The sequence below is a fragment of the Lissotriton vulgaris genome, chromosome 2_2 (genome assembly GCF_964263255.1).
Source record: "Lissotriton vulgaris chromosome 2_2, aLisVul1.2, whole genome shotgun sequence".
In the NCBI taxonomy this organism is placed as follows: domain Eukaryota; kingdom Metazoa; phylum Chordata; class Amphibia; order Caudata; family Salamandridae; genus Lissotriton; species Lissotriton vulgaris.
Genome location: NC_141688.1, coordinates 331,298,195 through 331,318,519, shown reverse-complemented (window position 1 = coordinate 331,318,519; position 20,325 = coordinate 331,298,195). Strand labels below are relative to the sequence as shown.

The 20,325-nt window shown below is 47.3% G+C and overlaps 1 protein-coding gene across 1 annotated transcript in view; it reads right to left on the bottom strand.

The window, feature by feature from the left end:
* Window positions 1–20,325, bottom strand: part of NUP160 (nucleoporin 160) — a 498,934-nt gene that overhangs the window by 456,696 nt on the left and 21,913 nt on the right. The window contains exon 2 of the mRNA XM_086959753.1: window positions 11,305–11,413. Coding sequence (XP_086815879.1) covers window positions 11,305–11,413 — 109 coding nt within the window. The remainder of the gene's footprint in view (window positions 1–11,304; window positions 11,414–20,325) is intronic.

The window sequence follows — 20,325 nt, the reverse complement described above, 5'->3', positions numbered from 1 at the left end:
TATATTTGGAATGACTGAAAACATTATGAAAATGGGCGGGTAATGGTACACAGTCCAGAGCTAACCTCATGCTAGTCTAGAAACTGGGAGATGTAAGCTGGTTTGCATTTTAAGACCCACGACCGTCTGAAGAGGGTAAATAATGAGTTTACTAGCAAGTGGTCCGGTTCAGACGGGTTCAGGTACAGGCGGACCGACCAACAAAAGGCGGCTCTGAAAAGCTTCTCTGTGAAGACTCCTTCCTCTCAGACCCAGGTCTGGACCAACCGACCAACCAGAGGAAGGCTTGAAAAGCTTCTCTGTGAAGGAACCCTCTCCTACCCATGTCTTGCCTAAAGTCTGCACTTTCAGGCATTTGCAAATGAAGAGGTTGTGATGTAATATGTGTTCTCTCAGTAGGGAGAGTGTACCGCGGTCTGCGGATTTCATCAAGAGATGTGTCCAAAGCCAAGTTGGATTTGCGTATGGTTGGAACCCGCTTGTAATGGCTGAGACATAATAAAAACAATGGAATGGAATGAAATGCAGTTCACAGTAATTGCCAGTGGCTGAGATTCATTCTCTCCATAACCTAAGTACATTCTGTTGAGCTGGCCAGTCCTCACTCCCACTTACCAGGAACCATCTTCATTAGAGCACATCAGTTTCTATTGAGTTCAAAAGATGACCAATTGAGTAGATGAAAAAAACAGTTTGACCTGTGGACCGAGCAGCATCTCCTCATCTGACATGATCCACCAGTTCTGACTCAGAAACATTGCATAATAGCACCATAAAAACAAGCATTGAAAATGCAATAGGTCTCGCTTTGATTAAGTTAAAGCCATTTGCTTTGCTAATGGTATTGTATAGCAAAGCAAATGGCTTTGACTTAAATCAAGGAGAGACCTATTGCATTTTCAATGCTTGTTTAATCTAGCCACTCTTCCTTCTTAACATGCATCCACACATCCTTCCTTCCATCCATCCATCATTCTCTATCATCCACTCTTCTCTGCATCTGTCTCTACATCGATCCTTCTCCCAGTACTTCTATTTCTTCATGCATCCCTCCACCCATCCACCCATCCATCCACCCACCCACCCACCCATCCGTCCTACTCTCTAGCCACACATCTCTGAATCCACCTATACATCTTTGGACTCTTCTCTACATTGTTTCATACCCCCCACCCTTCTCTCTAATCCCCCTCCATCTCACTGCCACTCACATTAAACACCAGGTTAAATGTTACATATTACTCAGACCTACACTCTCGGGTCGAAGCCCCCACTTAAGCTGCTGAAGTGGGGGTTCATGACACCCCTGCTCGAGTGTTTGGAGGAGGGGGAGAAGGGTTTTCTCCCTGGAGAAACATTGGGGTTCTGACCACTACAGCCTATGCATGGCAGGCAAGCTCTGTAGACACAGTGCACTGTTCCAAGATGGCGGAAAGGGTAATGCGTGTAAATGGGCCAATAACAATTCAAGATGGTGGAACAAACCATTTGCAGGATTGGAGGGTGCCCTGCCTCACTGCTTCTAAGTTCTGGGACTTGTCGGAGTATGGGGGCCAGATTTGAGATGTCGAAAGTGCACCAGGGGGTGAGACTTTGCACCTTCTTTGTCTTTTGCTGTGTCTTTGTGGATGTAGGTTTTTTTGATGGACTGTGCAGTAGTTCACTCCGTTTTATCTGCTTGCAAGTCCTGCCTCCTCCTTACAGCTTACTTTTGGTTGATACGTTCTTATTAGCTGTTCAGTTGCAAAGTCTTTCATGTATTTTTCGTTGTTGCCATCTTTGAGAGACTGACGTCCAATATTGCCATCATTTGGCATGGTGCAGCTTTCAGTGACCCTGCCAGATCATTTCTGGGAGCCTCATATTAGCAGGACAGTCTGTTTGCTATGTCCTCGACAACTGCCCTGCTGAATCGAGTGGGACCATTCACAGAGGAAGAGGGGTTGTCTTTATTTCCATCTTCCCATCTTTGTGATCTTGACTAATGATTGGAGTTTGGGCATTTTCTGTTTGCCCTTTCTTCTTGTCAAGGTGGCCATGATTTTAGCTTGAACCCGGTAATAATTGAACACGTGGCATAAGACAAGCCTCTGTCGTTTTAATTTTCTTTTTAATATGGCTAATAACAAACAGGACCCAGAGTTAGGAAACTGCGTACTGATGCCCAAAGGCAGGAAGGAATATTTGCCCTCTCCTTCTTTATGCAGATGTGTAGTACAACTGTCCAGCGCCACCAAAAACTAACAGGACCTGGGTGATGCTTTTGTAAACTAAATAGACTTGTGTTGATTACATACAAACTAGAATACATTCAAAGTTTTATTTTAGGCGTCATTACAAGAAAGGAAGGGCAATCAGTTTAATAGGGTTGCAATGAAGAAAGTATAATTATTTTGTTGTCTGGTCTGCACCAATGGGGGGCAAGGAAACGCGTGTGAAGCCCGAAGTTGAGCGGCGGTGAGAGGCGCCAATGGGGGGCAAGGAAACGTGTGTGAAGCCCTGAGGAGAGCGGCTGTGAATGTGAAACCGAACACGCTGACACGATAATTAAAAACGAGATGGCGTCGGACTGTCCACTGTCCGTACACGTGCATGCTGTTAGGTTTGGATAAATGGCGAGAGCAACCATCTTTGTCCATCCCTACGTGTGCATGTAAGGCTTTCAGAGAATCGATTGCAAAAGGTACTCACATGGCGAGAGCAGCACAAGCGCTGCTATCGCCAGGTGAGACCTAAAAACCAGAAAAGGGAAGGAAGCACATTCCAATGACACCAGCCACTGTCAAGGAGTCTTAAGTGATTCGTAGGCGTGCCAGCTCTGGGTTGGGTGGAGGAGGGCTCCAAGGGCATCCCACTCCCCTTCTCCCCAGGTCTTACCTGGTAGAGCAGCAGGTTCATATAAGAGATGGGCACCCCCAGTTGTTTGGTGTTATAAAGAGGCGGCACAGCACTTAATACTTGCATGACTAAAGGGAAATCCTGGACCCGAGCGTGGCAGCGGAGAGCCCCAAACCTGGACCACTGGGGCCCTGGAAAGATGTTTTTTTCCTGGAGCTTTGGCCAGGCACGGGGCTTCTTGAACGTCACTACCGGTTATAACCCAGCAGAGCCCACAATAACAGACTGCACTGCTGCTTCCATTGCAAGCCCCATCCTCTTCTTTAATAAGACGCACTGTTTGGCCGACATAAGAGGTACAACCGCGTCGGTCTGTACGATTGCACAATGTGTCCATTTTATTTCCTTTATTTCGGTCAAAGATTATTAAAGCAATAAGTATAAAATATACAATACGAATAAATTACTACAAATCAAATCTAGACACAGTACAATAAAATAAGTAAAATCATGGCCATAACAATGATAGTAACACTAGTCAAATCTATAAAAACAAAGCACATTACTGAAAATACAGTTAAATATCCCCAATCGATGCACTAGGCTGCAATGTGGGGTTAAAAGACATTAATATTTTACACCGTATAGGACAGATGCCCTCTAAAAATTTGGCAATTGAGAAAACTATAACTGGGGATGTGTCAACTCTACAAATGCTGTTACTCTGTAGTAGCGGACACCGAGAAAACTGCATAAAGAAACTATCCAGCGCCTTCTCTGCTTGTGGTATTTTGGGAGACAAAAAAAGCGGCATGTGTTCGGTTTCCTCTGCCTTTCCACATGCAGGGCAAGAATTCGAACCCCTGCAGTTGGCTTTCCAGCTGATGGTGGCAGATGCCCAACCTAAATCTGATGTACAATGCTTTTGTGAATGGTTTCCGTTTCATCCAAGTAGTTCTCTAGAGAGGGGAATGTCTTGAATTCTAGGAAAGATTGTTTGTTTCTCTAAGCCGGGCCGATGGAGTTCTTCAGACCTTACCTGACCCAGTACATTGCCTTCAGAGTTTTAATTTCAGGAGAGGAAATCGATCATGGATCTGACCAATACTTTTGCAAACCTAGTGAGTGTCTGTTTTACAAAGGCCAGCTACAGGAGCCATTTCCCACCCTGGGACCTATCCAAAACGTCTCGAAGACCATCTCTGTAACTAGCCAACTGTGGGTCAACCAGACTCGAAAACAGTACAAGACTGGTCGGATGCCAATTAGTTGGGCAATGGGCTGGATTCCTAAGTGAAGTTTAAAGACATGAGGATCACCCTGCTAAAGCCAGCGTTCAAACAGCACGGAGCCAGACCGTGCAGACAAGCGTTAATGCTGTGCTTTAACCCTGAGCTGGTCCAGTTAAATTGCCGGCTAATTAAATTCGTCTACATAACCGCAAAAAGAATGAAGTACCGGACCGAGCGGCCAAATGACTATTCATTACAAGAATCGATCTGAACTTTACAAGAATAGCCACAGTTGAAATAACATTTACAGTCAAAAAGGCTAACGTGCAGAATGTTTTAATAATTTAGAGCACTTTTTTTTAACGTGATGTAAAATCTTACAAGTCATTTTAATTATCGTTGCAGATAAAAAGCTGGGTATTTCTTTTTATATAATATAATGATTTTGTCGAAAAATGTAAGATTTTACCCTTCGTATGCAATGGTTTTAATTAATCAAGCATAATAAAATAAACTACAACTAAATGGGTGCTCTGGGGGATTTGAAGTACCATTCTCGGAAAGTTGTTCTCTGCGACTTCCGGTGAGTCTAGGTTAACGTGACCCCACAGTTCTGCACCATAGATACCTAGAGTAACGGCCTGGACCCTCCGTGCTTCGAGGATCAGAGAGACTGGATGGATAAAGGAATTATTTGAATATCTTAATAATGTTGCGGCTCTGTATTTCAGAATGAGGGAGCTTTTAGTAACTTGATTTACCCGAAATTGTTGTAATAGACAGAAGAATACTGAGGTAATCAAATTTATGCACTCTGTTTCCCCTACGGAAATACTGTACCTTTAAAGTAAAACCTAATTCCCTGCCATCCATTTGCACAGAGGCTTTAATTTATCATAAAGCCTTGGTCTAAACAAGATAGGCTAAACTTGCTCAGAAGAGTTTCTAGGCCTTTGGGAGTCTTTGGTATAAACAGCATATCCCCCGAGAACAACAAGCCTGAAACCTTAGTCTTCCCAAGAACCCGGGAGTTGTCGCAGGCCATCAAGCAGTCTATGCATCCGTTGATAAACAGAAATAGTTGAATGGCAAGAACACAACTCTGTACAAAATGTCACACAAGCAGGTTGAGCAGAGCTGAGTGACTTTGAAGATTGAAACTTTGGCCAACAGTGACGGGGCCTTCACTAGATCCCGCTAAACACACTCAGCAAGCCTCTTATTGACCCCACGGATTGCCCCACACTACTACCCCTGTGGTCACTATCCAGCAATGGCTAAGAACAAGGCTCTTCGTTTCTCGCAACAAACAAAACAAATCAAAATGGACAAGTGTTCCAAGTCAGCCCAGGGCGCAGGTGTGCAGACACCTCTGGTGCCCGCTTCCTCATCTTCACCACGCGAAAAATTATTTTGGGTCTATCAAAGGCAGAAAGACCCCCATCGAACAACGCACTTTATACCAGCCAATCTTACGTATTAACATGGGATTCAATATTCTAGCTAAAATATCTTTTAAAAGGTTGAGCAAAATTGTGGCTATATGAAGTGGACTTTGGCACCACACAGGGGAGTACTACGGTTTCCTCTCAAGCGACTGGCGGTCTATGGAGAGCTTGTATTTAAAATCAGGAGGGAGTATTTCATATCTGAAAAGTAAACTAAATCACCACATTTAAAATCTTTAGGCCATAAATGTACTATATACAGAAATTAAACTTTATTACTTTTTTTCCCCCAGCAGTGAGCTTTTCTTTAACCCCTTCGATGCTCATGAAGAGCTCAGCTCGTCATGAACAATGGGCTTTACTGATAGCTCAGCACAGGAGGGGAATACCATCAGCATCGATGGTGTTAATGTTTTTATCAGGACTGAAATTGCAAGCTACACCTATTAGCTTTGTGGCTTTCTGTAGAAAGGATGTCTGCACAGAGGTGATTGGTTGGGCTTCTCATTGGAAACTGTGCCATGACACCCAACTGAAAGATCTTCTACCAATCTTTCTTTGTGGCTCGGATTGCTGGAGTCACTGGGACTTTAGTATACCAAGGTTGCAGGTCGTGAAACGTGAGGACCATTAAGGTGTCAAGTAGGAAGGTGACACTGATCCGAGAGTAGTCTATGGCCGATGAACTGCATCGCTTGAAGTCAATGAATAAGGTGACTGTTCCTTCCGTTCAAATATCGTCCGCCTGCGCCCTCAGTGTATCAGTGGTTTTCGATTGATTGTTGGTCAAACCCATGTCCAAAGTGAACCATAAAAGGACTGTGTGCCGAGGGGTCGCCCTTGCATCCACGTCTGCTGATACAATCCTTTGTGGAATGGCTCACATTCATTCGCTGCTGCTCTGGAGAACGTATGACATCGGACACAACAGCACAGTTTATGATGCGTATAATGAACGTAGAGATGAATTTAATAAATGTGTGCACTGAAGAAAACAGGAGGTATCCTGACAATCCAGGGTTGTTGATTTTCTCAACCAATACCACATATACATCGAGTTACAGGCCCCTAGAGTTTATACCTTCAGGGGCTGCTTCATGACCGCTGAGCCCTTACTACCTACACCCTCCTCGAGGTACAGGCCGCTAGAGTTTATACCTTCAGGGGCTGCTTCATGACCGCTGAGCCCTTACTACCTCCTACACCCTCCTCGAGGTACAGGCCGCTAGAGTTTATACCTTCAGGGGCTGCTTCATGACCGCTGAGCCCTTACTACCTCCTACACCCTCCTCGAGGTACAGGCCGCTAGAGTTTATACCTTCAGGGGCTGCTGCAGGAGCTCATCCAATACTACATATGCTGTTCTCCTCATTGAAAACGATTGAACGAATCGGAGCAGAGAGGCCCCAAAGGTCTCGCCTTCAATTGTGCATCTATCTAGACCCTTAATAATCATATTAAACTAGACACAGACTGAACAAGTCCAAGCACTTTAAATCTCTATTTTCTTTAGTCTGGTGGGACTCTTGTTGATTTGGATCCAGGTGAGTTCTGAATAATGTTTATGGCGAAAGTTAGCAGGACTTTGCATCCAGAGATGCAAATAAGATGGAGACTTAATTCCACCTAGGGTCTGTATCCGGAGGTCTGGTACCGCCTTCCTCTTGATAAGCGACTAAAGCTTGACAAGATTTAAAGCTTCTAACAATACTCAAATGCTTTCCACTGAATAACACTGGCTATAGGGCCGAAGATAACTTCAAAATCTATCATGTAAATGATATATAGACATTTGCAGGGATAGCTACATCCCCGGTCCTCGCACCTTCTAGCTTTGTGAACTTCCTATGTTTAACTGCCTTATTTACTTATCATTGAATAAAGCCCTCTACATCGAAGACACAGTAGTGTTTTCACACGGCCTATTGAGTGTTATGGATGTTGTCTGAGTAGCTAATTCCTGTCACATAGTGAAGTAAGTCTGGACTAATAAACGTCAACTGCCCAAGAGAGTCAACCATCTAAAGGGATTACTCAATTATGCTATTGAGAAAACCTGGTTTGGGGGCCCCGAGACACCAGTGAAGAACAGCCCCCATGGGGTATACTACCCAGAAGCTCCCTCCTGCCCAAGGGCCTCCCACATACAGTTCTCAGACTCTACCAGGTCTTGACCTCGCATTAACTTCTTGGTGAGCTGGGAGGCAACTTCCACGAGCAAAGGTCTCACTCCGCGGAAAGGGGCAACAATAAAATCCACCTGTCCAAGTCGGAATGAGCATCTTCCACCTAGATTGAAAGCTTGGGAGCACGTCCACTGACCTGGTCAGTGTGACTACTCTTCCCCTGCGCAGCTCCACCACCAAGTGCTGCCCCCTGAACTCTGTTGAAGGGTGTTTGAGGCCCTCCTCCACCCGCAGACTCCCGTCAGCGCCTCATCCTTGGTGGTCCAGTGGGAGAGCACTCTGCTCTTCTGCTGCTCCACCTCTGCCTCTCTAGCCTCTGTTGCTCGTTTTCCTCTTTCCTTCGTTGTGCCCGTCTGTCACTTTTCTCCTTTTCACTTCGCTCTTTCCTTCATTTTCCTTTGTTTTCACTTCTCATTCTTGCCTTCGTTTTCCCCACCGCTGCTGCCACTGTGGCACCTCCAGTGTGTCCTACTTACCTCCAAGCTGATCCACCCTCCCCCGATCCCTACTCCATTGAGGCCGCTGCATGGCCACACCGCTGGCATGCCAAAGGAAAGCCATTCTGCGCTCGTCCATGACTCAACCAGCACCCACCACAATCTCACCCCCAGATGCAATAACAACTGCCAGCTCTCAACGCCCACCAACACAACAGCCTTCTCTCCTGTCTACACTGCCGCCACACCTTCACCCACCTACGTACCCAGCAGCATCTCCCAGCCTACTGTACATCACCGCTCGCAAACCACTCAACTGCATCCTCCTCAACGAACTTTCCTTACACAAACATGCCACAGAAACCTGGGACCTCCTTAACACCTACTCACCAGACGTTGGCTTCCTCACGGAAATCTGCAACAACTGTGCACCCAACATAGTAACCGCCATTCCTGACAGATACAAGATCTTACACAAGGACAGCCCCATCCGTCTAGGAAGAGGCATCACCGTCTTTCACAGAAGCACCCTCCGCATGACCTCCCTCCAGGGCGGAACAATAACCCTCATGGAGCACCTCCACTTTCAGATCCAGACCAACCCCAAAACGACTCCCTGTGGAACTCTCATCTACAGGCCGCCCAGCCCCCGCGCTCCCTTCATCGACTCAATCACCGGCCTCATCACACACCATGCCCTTGCATCCATGGACTACATCCTACTCGAAGACCCGAACTTCCACCTGGATAACCACGAGGACAAACAGCGCCTCCCTCTTAGGACTGAAACAACTAGTCGCCACCCCCACACACACACAGCGGGATACACTCGACCCAGTCTTCACTAGGGGAACAGCATCTCCTACAGCTACACCACGGAACTCCTCTGAACAGACCATCACTGCATCCACTTCCCCTTAAAAAGAAAACACTGTTCCTAAGCACACCTACCGCCTTTCCTGCAGAAGCCGGAAAAAAGTCACTAAAGTCCAGCTCACCTCCGCCCTCGTCAGCACCCCACATCCGACTACATCAGTCACAAACACCACAGTACGCAACCTCCACCGCCAGATCACGGACTACGCAAACAAACTCACTCCCTTAAGAAAACCACCGGAAGACACATCAATAAAACAAGCAGGTTCACCCCAGCACTCCAAGAATCTAGACGCTTCTGCAGACGTCTCGAAAAGACATGGAGGAACAACAACACCCCAGAAACATGCGCCGCCTACAAAGCAGCCACCACTGCACACCACCAACTCATCAAATTCACAAGGAAGAAATCCCTCCAAGACAGAATCCTCAACAACGCACACAACACCAAAGAGCTCTTCTCCATCATCATGGAATTTGCCAAACTCTGCAGCAAAACAGACGTTCCACCCTCCCGAGACCTCTGCAACAGACTCCGTACCTTCTTCCACCACAAGATTAAGATCTACGACAACTTTGACAGCCAAGACCACCTTGCAGCTCCAGCTCCCCCCTCGTGCGATGCCACCTAACAGACCCTGCTCAAATGGATCCTGCTCTTGACAGAAAACACCTTGAAGACCGTGAAAAGCACCCACTCCGGAGCACCCTCAGACCCCTGCCCACACCATATCTTCCACAGAGCCACCTCTACCATCACACAAGAACTACGTTGGACGATCAACTGCTCCTTTAAGACCGCCACCTTACCAGATGACTAGAAACAGGCCGAAGTCAACCATCTCCTGCAGAAACCCTCCACGGACCCAAAGGACCTCAAGAACTACTGGCTCTTCTCCCGGGTTCCATTAGCAGCCAAGGTAATCGAAAAGGCCGTCAACACCCAGCTAGCAAACTCCCTGCTCGCCAACAACATCCGCTCCTTCCTCGACCAGGGCAAAATGGGCAGTCCTCATCCTCCTGGACCTCTGGGCTGCATTCGACAAAGTCTTCTACTGCACCCTAGCCACCAGACTCCACGACGTCGGCATCCCCGGCAAGGCCTTCGACTGTATACGCTCCATTCTCACCGGCAGAGTTCCATTCTCACCGGCAGAGCTCAGCGGGTCAGACTCCCTCCCTACCTCTCGGAACAGTGACCAACTATGGAGTGCCCCAGGTCACTCCACAAGGTCCATCATCCCCACCCTCTTCAACGTCTACATGGCCCCCTCCCAACCATCGTCAAGAACCACAGGCTCAACATAGTCTCTTATGCCGACGACACCCAGCTGATTCTCTCCCTCACCAAGGAACCCAATATCGCCAAACACAACTCCCAAGAAGGGATGAAAGCTGTTGCACCCTGGATGAAGAACAGCAGCCTGAAACTCAACTCAGAAAATACAGAAGTGCTCCGCATGGCTGGAAAGACTTTCAGATGGATCGCAGCTGAATCCAGAAAAACTGTAATGTACACACTGATCAGCAGCCGACTGGACTACAGCAACGCTCCCTACACCAGAATCAACTAGGAACACCTTTGAAAACGCCAGACTTTCCAGAGTGCCACATCCAGACTGATCCTAAACATACCCCTTTCGCAGTAACATCACCCAACACCTCTGCAGTCTCCACTGGCTTCCAGTCGAAAGAAGAATAACCTTCAAACACCTCACCCACGCATACAAGGCCCTTCACAACACCAGACCTGCATACGTGAACAGTCGCCTCTTTCCACGCACCCAAAAGACCTCTCTGATCAGCCCAGCACTCTCTGGCCACCGTCCCACATACCAACAAGACCAGAACAGGAGGAAAGTCCTTGTCCTACCTCGTAGCCAAAGACTGGGACACCCTCCCCGTCCGGCAATCTCCCTCACTGCCCCAATTCAGGAAGGACCTCAAGACCTGGCTCTTCAGATGACCCCAGCACTCGGAGACAACACCCCTCCTCCCTCAGAGCCTTGAGACCCTCACAGTTGAGTGGCTGCGCCTTACCAACCCTGAGTGATTGAACGTTCAAGATGGTTTGAGAGGCAAAAACAATCAGGAGGCAACGCTATTTGAGAAATATCTCCCGTACTTTGGGTAGAGAAACTACTTACCTGCACAACAAAGTAACCAACCAGAAGCTTGCAATTCTGTGAGTTAAAACAATTTGTTCCATCTCCCACCTGTTGGAGTTAGAAACTCTCACCACCCAACCAGGCCCCTTCCACAATCGAAGAGAAGGCCATGAACTCACCAATGAATGAATCTGTTGCGAGTAATCGAGAGCAGTTTGTTGCTCTCCTCATAGTAGAAGCCTCCAGCGCTCTCATTATACTTCACACTTCCAGGAATTGGACTCAGACCTGCAGAGGGTCACAAGAGACAGCCAAAGAAGAGGGTCACAAGAGACAGCCAGAGATAAATCAAGCATAGTCTAATCATTTAAAAGTGGAAATAGAAACCTGAAAAGGAGATTTAGTAAGAAAAGTAGACTTGGGAGCTGATCAGGAGTCGTAGTTAGCAGAGGAAAGGCACAAACACAGACCTACAAGTTCATGTACAGGAGAGACAGCAAACAGACTCCAGAAAAGGACTGGAGAAGAACAAACCATTTCAGCTCCTCTTGCCGATGATCGAACATCAGGCAGCCATCTGCACAAAGTTGTGATGTACAAACATTGAGACATTCTGGTTACAGGTTGAAAAATTACACTGGTCCTTGCTGCAATAGCAATGCAACAGATTTTCATTACAGAAATAGAAAAAAGTACAAAGAGGAAACTTTCCCAGTGTTCGAGAGCCGGCTGGGAAACGGTATACAGCTATGTTTGTACGCGCAGGTCACCAGACAAAACAAGATAGAAAAACACAGTATTTCGGAGTAAAGCCTTCATGTACCCAACGTGTTACAAGAAACAATCATTGGTCACTCGTGCCTTGGTAGTTATGCAGACTTCGTGGCTCTCGTACATCTTCTCATCTACCCCCGAATACACCACCACTGCTGCATCGCAGGGACCTTCTCACACCAGTTCCAGGACTTCTCTCTCAAGGAACCTTCTCAAGAGCGCTTTAAAACTTCCATCACCCCAAGCTATTCTCAGATGACTTCAGCCCTCAGTGCCCCTCCCCTTCCCGGTCACTGCAAAAGAATATCCCTCTACCCCAGACACCACCCATGAAGCTCTTCCCGCTCCATCGTCAAGCACAGGAAGCCCCTTTAGGACCTTACTGTATAACAATAATAATAATAATAATAATAATAATAATAGGGGGATTTGTAGAGCGCATGGTGACGCCTACGGCGTGTCCCCGCGCTGGTATGCTTTCATCACCTCTGGTGTCCACCACACTTCCTAGCTTCTTGCTACCCACTCACACCTACAGCACCCTGGCCTAATCACACACCAATTCTTCCCCACAACACACTTAGCAACACCATCACAACACGTGTTTGGGTGCAGGCATACACACACAACCCATTCCGGACCATCACCCCTTTCAGGTCACCCCCTGGCACTCCACACCTCTTCTCTGAATCCCTCCCAATAAAACGCCCAACATGGCTTGAAAACCTGGGCACTGCCACCAGGCACACAGCACAGATCAAGTAACTTGAAGTCGTTTCTAGGCTAGAGACAGGATGCAGAAGTTGGGGAAACATTCACTTGAAGAACCGCTGTACGATTTGGAAATAAGTGGAAGCTTGGTATTAGATGTGCATTGCCATGGCTTGGGAGTCCGAGGATAGAGAAATGCAGATACAGCTGGCACTTTGATTATGGACTAAAAGGGCAGAAGGACCTGTGATGCATCTCCCTTTTCTTTATAAGAATCGCTATGATCAGCTAAAATGGACACTCTTTAATTTAGTATGTATTTAGCTATTTCCTCCACCTTCACTCACCGCCTAACTCCCCCACGTGGTTAGAATGTTATTACCCACTACAGCGTATGTAGTATGGTACTATAGAAATCGTAGTCACCCTGCGCGCCCTATAGGGTTAATACTTCCACCACAGAGGAAAGACTAGCGACTGTCCCACCCCCTGTATGACGCCACTGCCGGGTTCCAAGCTTAACACCACGCCTCCGCTCAACACACACTATCGACTCAGATAATTCTTGGCAGCACGCCGACCGAACTGGAGGTGTCCCTGGATACAAGTCACTAATAATGAGTACAATGGCCACAGGCCCTGATATGTCCGATTTACTTTATTGCCCCAAGTTCATCTAATCGCGCTCTCTTGCCGTTACAGATTGAAGTGCAAACTGAGTGACGCGTCCTAGACGCGAGTAAGTCCACCCTTTTTCAAAACCCCCCCGGGCACCGCCACGGGAATGTATTGTACTTGGCCATAGTTCCGAACTATGGTTTTTCTCTCCCACTAGGCTGGGCGTTCACTTCCTTGACAGCCTTTAATGTGGCCCCGTAGCATCAGCCTCCATTAGGGTGAGTTGGCTCTATAGTACTGTACATCCACCACGAGGACAAAACATTGTAACTCACCTCTCTCCTTACAGGCTACCCTTAAGAAGCACTTCGTTACATTATTTACTGTGACAACCTTAATTGTACCGGTCAACCACGCTGCCTTAACTAAAACAAGGGTGAGTCCAGTGCCCTTTCTTTGGTAACCCCACCATTCTGAGTTATGTACTTCTGCTTGAACCTCCTTCCACTCCCACAGTAGCTCCATCCTTGATCCACAAGTGAGCAGGCGTAACTAGACTGTCAGCACGGACCATTCCCGGCTGGGAACGGGTCACACACACAATAGAGGGAGTAAGTAGTATTGCCTCCTAGATATCCGCAACCGGTTAACAACTAACGAGCCCCATTTCTAATCCCATTTCTACTTCCTTCTGCTCCAACAGTAGCTCCTTCCATGATGCCCCTGTGAGCAGATGGCACCGGACTGCCTTTCCGGTCCATACCCGATTGGGAATAGATCACACACACAATAGACGAAGTAAGTAATATTGCCTCCTAATTAATCATGGCCAACAGTGTACACATGAAGAGTCTTAACCCCCCTCTCCCTTGCCTCCCCCTTTACCGACCCCGCTCACTGTCCTCCGTAGACGCGCCTAAAGAAGAACCAACCACCCTGCACTGAGCACAGAGAGCCTCCACCACTACCCCTTCCCTAGGGATGTGTCCCTAGTAAATAGTAAGTTCATCTACATGCTCAACTGAATGTACTCACGAATGCAACAGCCAGTTACTATCACCGACAACCGTAGAAAGCGCGTAACTCCCCGTAGGGACCACGGGAATTGATAAAGCTCTTAGCTACGCACCTGGCTTCCAACAAACCCAAAAAAGTATGCATTGGTCTACACCGCACTGTCTGCTAGTGTTTAATTAAATCATGCTACTACACCGGGAGCACGCTCATGCCGCTAGAAATCAGTGTGTAGGGACATACCATCATTCTACTCTGTTACCCCTTAGTTTCAGGTTGCTCATTGTCCTGATGATGATCTTAAATACTTAAAAGTTTGAAACGCCGTCGACCCGAACAGGAACTTCCTCAATTGTACCCATTTATGTGAAGTGCCTACTCGGTTGTCAATGTGATGTAATGTTTTTAAAGTTCACTACACTTTGTCACATTACGCACCTTTCACTCTATGTGACCACCTGTTTACTCTAAGTTGCAGTATCTAGAAGTGTAGAATAAACTGTTATTTTACACTACGTATGTTTCCCTACCTCTATCGTGCTCCCTCAATGATTAATGTCTAAGTAAACAAGCACTGGCGTTGCCAATAGGTCTCACAGTAGGAAAGTTGGAGCTATTGGTTTTGTAAATGACAAAGTCCTTTATGTTTTTAAAATGAAAAAAAAAATAAAAAGGCATTGTTATTTGCAATTGTTATATCTCCAACTTTCCTACTGCGAGACCTATTGGCAATGCCAGTGCTTGTTTAAACCAAATCAGTTGTCCCTTGAAAATGTTAATTGTCAGGCATTAATGTAGAAATTGTGTTAAGCACTGAATACACTGCCGGACTTTTGTGAACTAACCACAAAGTCCCAGGGCTACCCGGTATGTACCATATTTCTGCTTTAAAAATGGAACTGGCCCCTATTGCTTCCCGGGTTGCACCTTGGTACCACTGGAACACCTAATGGTTATAAGGGTTCCAGAGTCCACACCCCAGTCCATTGTGTTTTTTTCTGCCCATGATGCCACCTCAGATTAGACCAAATTAACCTTGGTCCTGGCCCAGTGGGAAAGTCCAAACTAACTGCCAAGCCAGGTCCTCTCTGCAGCAGGACACATGCAACCTATGGCCGGTTTCAGCCGATTCGGGTCTCTTAAGTCGGATGGCAACTTCGTTTCAGTGGCACGGGGCAGCCTGGGGCCCATGTCTGGGTATACCTGTTGTACTTAGAACGTTACGATAAGGAATACAAAACATTGCTGCCCAGTTGCATTGCTTGTAGACTTCCCCGGTTCATGGTGCCACCACAAGTCATTGTGTTGTACCATGCCACTCTGTGAAGACCGCGCTGCCATCGGTAGCTGTACTTGACTTTGAGGGTGTTATGATGTGAATGTGAGAGTGCGAGTGTGAGTGAGTTTGAAAAGGGTGATTGATTGTGATATGATGTGTGATGCTGATAGGGTGTGTTAGTGTGTGTGATTTTTGAGAATGTTATTGAGGGTGTGTAAGGGTCTTTGAGTGTAATTGTGTGTGAGGGTGAGTGTGTGAGGTGGTGTGAGGGGGGAGGGTGTGTGTATTCCGATGGTATGTGGTGTTGTGAGGATGAAGGTGTGTGCGTGTGCCTTTGTATGATTTTTTGCTAGTAGTCTGTACAGGTTTGCCTGCTTTCTGCTGAGTGCAATATGGCGTTCGCTTTGCGCAGACTATGTTTCTCCGGTGGAGAGAAGGGCGCTACTATGAAACAAGACAAAACCCTTCATGACTGGTCGATGTAATACGGAACAGGGTCTGCTGGGCGTGCATACTTTTCTGCCTGGTGAAATATATGGATTCCATAGCATCTGGCTTCCATTTGGTACTACTGTGTGCTAAAATGTCAAGTAAGCTAGATGAAACTGCCACGGAATATTCCACACGGGCTGAGTTTATTGCTTACCATGCTGCACAGTTTACCTGTGCTCGCTTCATTATTTGTACTTCTTTTGTCCACCAACTAAATCAACAATGTCACTTAGTTGACTCCTCTGCTGCTGCGTGCTTCCGCCTGCCCTGTCCCGAGGCGAAGTCCTGGACAAGATGTGAAAAGGGGCGGGCGCGGTGCTTAATTTGGAAAACAAAGAGTGTAGGTGCCCAGAAGCACTGCTCAGAAGTCCTCGGTCGGCGCTTTTAAATGTTGTTGCGCCTATAACCACAGGTGCGCAGTGCTGGGTTCACATCGGGCCTCTTAAAATCCCCTTCCGGGTCCTTTATCTAATCTCACTCTTGCAGGTAAGTGGATGCGTCATGCTTATCTGGACGTGATAACCGACAATGCCATGTTTTTCTTGTCTGGACTGAGAGTGTAAACTAGGTTAGCTCTTAACACTCCTAAGACAACAGGTGCAAACTTCACCCTCGAGGCAAGCTGAGGTCACAGACAGCGTGGCTCAGAAGCGCTATGCAGGGAATTGTGTTTAATGTTAAATTAAAGGATGTTGTCCTGATAGGGGCAGACTGCTGTGCAAGTGACTTAGTGGCGTTGGTCTAATCTCGCCAGCGTCCAGTTTTACAACAAAAAAAAAAAGCATACTAAAACATGTCTCCCTGTGCCTGCCAAAAATGTCCCTGCAAAATGTAATGGTGCTTGTGTGAAGCGCTACATAAAAACTGCAAAACATGAGAAAAAAAACATCTGTCTAGAAAGTAGTACAATTCACTGTCGGGGCTGGCAGTCCAAGCTCTGCTTTCTCGTACCTTTCTGGTTTTTTTTGTGATGGGTGATTTGAAAATATACGCGCAACACCCCCGGTGTCTGTTGAATACTGTTAGACCTGTTCCATGTCTATTGCAAATGTTCACCCAAATGCCACGTTTCGCTGCTTTAAATGGTTGTATTCGTGAAACCAGAGGGCTCACCCGGGTTTCCACATAACCAGCCGACTCACTTCACGTGTCTTCTAAACCAGGAGCGCTTGGATACATGGCAACACGTCCAATTTTAACGTTTGTGAAAAAGATTATTAGAAACAAGCACAGACAGAGGAATGCGGATTAAATAAAGGAAAGCAGCTGATTGATAGTTCGAGAGTGGTGGGAAGACGAAAGCAAAGACAGGAGCAAAGCCATTAAAAAACACATGATACAAACGGTGCGAGGAGGTGGCTCAACCTATAACGCTGCTGCCTTTGGTGCAGGAAAACAGGGTTCAATCCTCAGGGTGGGCTGCATCATTCCAGTGCCTTTTCATTATGAATAAACTAAACGTAAATAAATAAACAGCGTCGGGTAAGGGCAAGAAGCTGCCAAATGTGGAAATGCAAGCAGCAAAGGAAACAAGAGCGGCCGGGAAACTGAAAGTACGGCCGGCCACCGGCCAGCCATGAATAATTAGGGGAGGAGAAGCACACGCTGGGAGAAGCCCTTTGATGTGCTGTGCGGCCGTGAAAAAATGCAATTAGGAGGGAGGGAAGGAGGCTGATGCGCGTGCTTGTTTGGTCACGTGATTCACGTGAACTCAAAGAAAACCGCACAAACGAAACCCTTGGTTTCACGAGCATTTTGAGCACTTGAATTCTCGATCGCTCAATGCGCTTGCGCGCATTGATAGGTCGCGAGACCTAAAAAATCCTCTTACTCTGGGTCCTTTTTCAAGGACCACAAATGTTTTCTTAGGACCCTATTGGGCCAAACTGAACCATTGTTTTCGATAAACACGTGCAGGCATACACACAACCCATTCCGGAACTTCATACATACCCCTTTCAGGTCACCCCATGGCACTCCACACCTCTTCTCTGAATCCTGCCCAATAAAACGCACAACATGGCTTGAAAAACCTGGGCACTGCCACCAGGCACACAGTACAGTAAGGTAACTTAAAGTTGTTTATAGGCCAGAGACAGAGGATGCAGAAGTTGGGGAAACATTCACTTTAAGAACCACAGTACGGTTTGGAAATAAGTGGAAACTTGGTATTCGATGTGCATTGCCATGGCTTGGGAGTCCGAGGACAGAGAAATGCAGATACAACTGGCACTTTGGTTATGGACTAACAGGGCAGAAGGACCTGTGATGCATCTCCCTTTTCTTTATAAGAATCGCTATTGCAGTGGGAAGCAGGGCTGCAAGGGGTGTCTTAACACTGCCACAGATGGAGACACCTTCTACGTGGCTACATTTGGGAAATTTGTAGCCCTGAAGATTGATGTCAATTACTTGCTTGTGCCTACAACCCCTCCTGGGTATTTGTCATCAACCAGGACTCTCAAGCCATCTTAGTCCTGTTTTTTTAGGTCGAGCCTAGCTTTTTGTGAGCTCTCTAAACTTCTCAGTGTGGGTCTGACTCCTTCCACACATTGCATTGGCCTTTGCGTGTGTCTTTCAATAATGAAAACACGCAAATGGCCAAAGGCTGATGCATGTCCCACCTCCTTTCCAATGTGTCACTCCCAGAGCCTTTTGCTCTTAGGAGCGAGCAGCGGCACGCAGGGTGGCAGCTGCATTCCTAGTCATGGATCAGGTTACTAATTAACAACTGCGCGGTCGCTTTCAGTTTAGCGGCCGCGCTGATCTGTTTTCCTTTGGTTTGTTTATTTTGCTTGTTTTCATCTGCATTCCATTTAGTATTTCCATTTTTACTTCATTCTTTGTATTTATGTTGGTTTCTTTATTTCTGTCCAAATTAATACCTCTTAATATTTTTTCCAATATCAACTTCAGTTTGCTTTTACTACATAACTTCATTTCCCATCTCTTTTCTTTCAATCTTTATATCCTCTTTCTTTCCATTTTAATTAAATTTTTCGTATCAGGAGGAGCCAAGCCGGCGACTAAGATGGCCGCGAAGAGACTCGGCTCCGCCGACCTCCGTTCCCTGCGAACATATCCTGGAACTTATCCTGCATCCAAATGCCATTCCCGGCTTTGGGAGTGTAAGCGATGCCGATATATTCTACCCCGGGTCGCCTCCTTGGTCTGGGGGCTCAACTGTGCAGTCTGGAATGAAGAGGCCTGGTCTGCTGAGAAGCCGCGGCCTCGAGTAATTTTGGAACCGCCAGCCAGTTGAATAACATCGGGGACCTCGGATCGGGAAAAGTCGATCCGCCCAAGGTTCCGTTCTAGTACCCCGAGGATATTGCGGACTCCCGCCGCCTCTGCCGGTACGGTGGTGAAGAGTGAGTGGAGCACGGGCGCTTGAGAAGCCTCGGCCCGGCTCCGAAGGTACATCGCGGAGCTGCGGGGCGCTGTGACCGCCTTGAAACGTGCCCGACGGGAGCAGTGCGACTGATTCCCCGTCCCCGACCGTTTTCGAGCAGTTAGCCCCTGACTAACTGGGGAACTTATTCTGAAGGGCATGGTAATATTTATTAGCCAAAGAAATACGGGCTCTGGGTGCTGACCCTGTGTTGCCTCGGGGAAGTGAAATACATTGCGGGCTTTATGAGGAGACCCGCCAGAGTACTCTGGCAGAAACTTCTCTGTGCATTATGCGCTTGACCATGGAAACATCGGCCGATTGCCTGCGAATGGATCGCCGGTGTTCCACTGTTGGGGAAGAGGGTGCACCATAGGTAGGTCTTGAACTTATATCTTTGGCGCTTTATCCGTCCAACAAGAAAGCGCAATGGCAGTATCTGACCGGGCATGGCTTGAAGATGAATTGGCCCCGAAATGGTGAATGGATCACCAGGTGTGCTACGTGGGACAGGGGCGATGCAACGTGAAACACTCAGATTTTGTGTCTAAATCCTTCTGCACCTGGCTTGCACATTCTGGACAGTAGTATAACCCTCCCCATTCCTGTCTTATCTCCCGGGAGCTGTGAGGTATGTTGGGAGTGTTTGGAGCTGAGGGGTCAGATACGGTCTATTGGAGGCTTAGGGGAACCGCATTCAAGTGTGGCCTGCTGGAGAAAATTGCAGAAATTGGAGTGAGTGGTGTACCTGACCCCGGCTAAGAGCTTCTTCTGACCTGCTCTAGTGAAAGGGACCGACAAAACTGCAGCCTGACCCGAGTCGGACACGCCCATACCACGGTCCTCTAAAGCAGTGGTTCCCAAACTTTTTTGTCCCCTGGCTCCCTTGTCCAAATGGCAGTTGGCCATGGCTCCCCACCA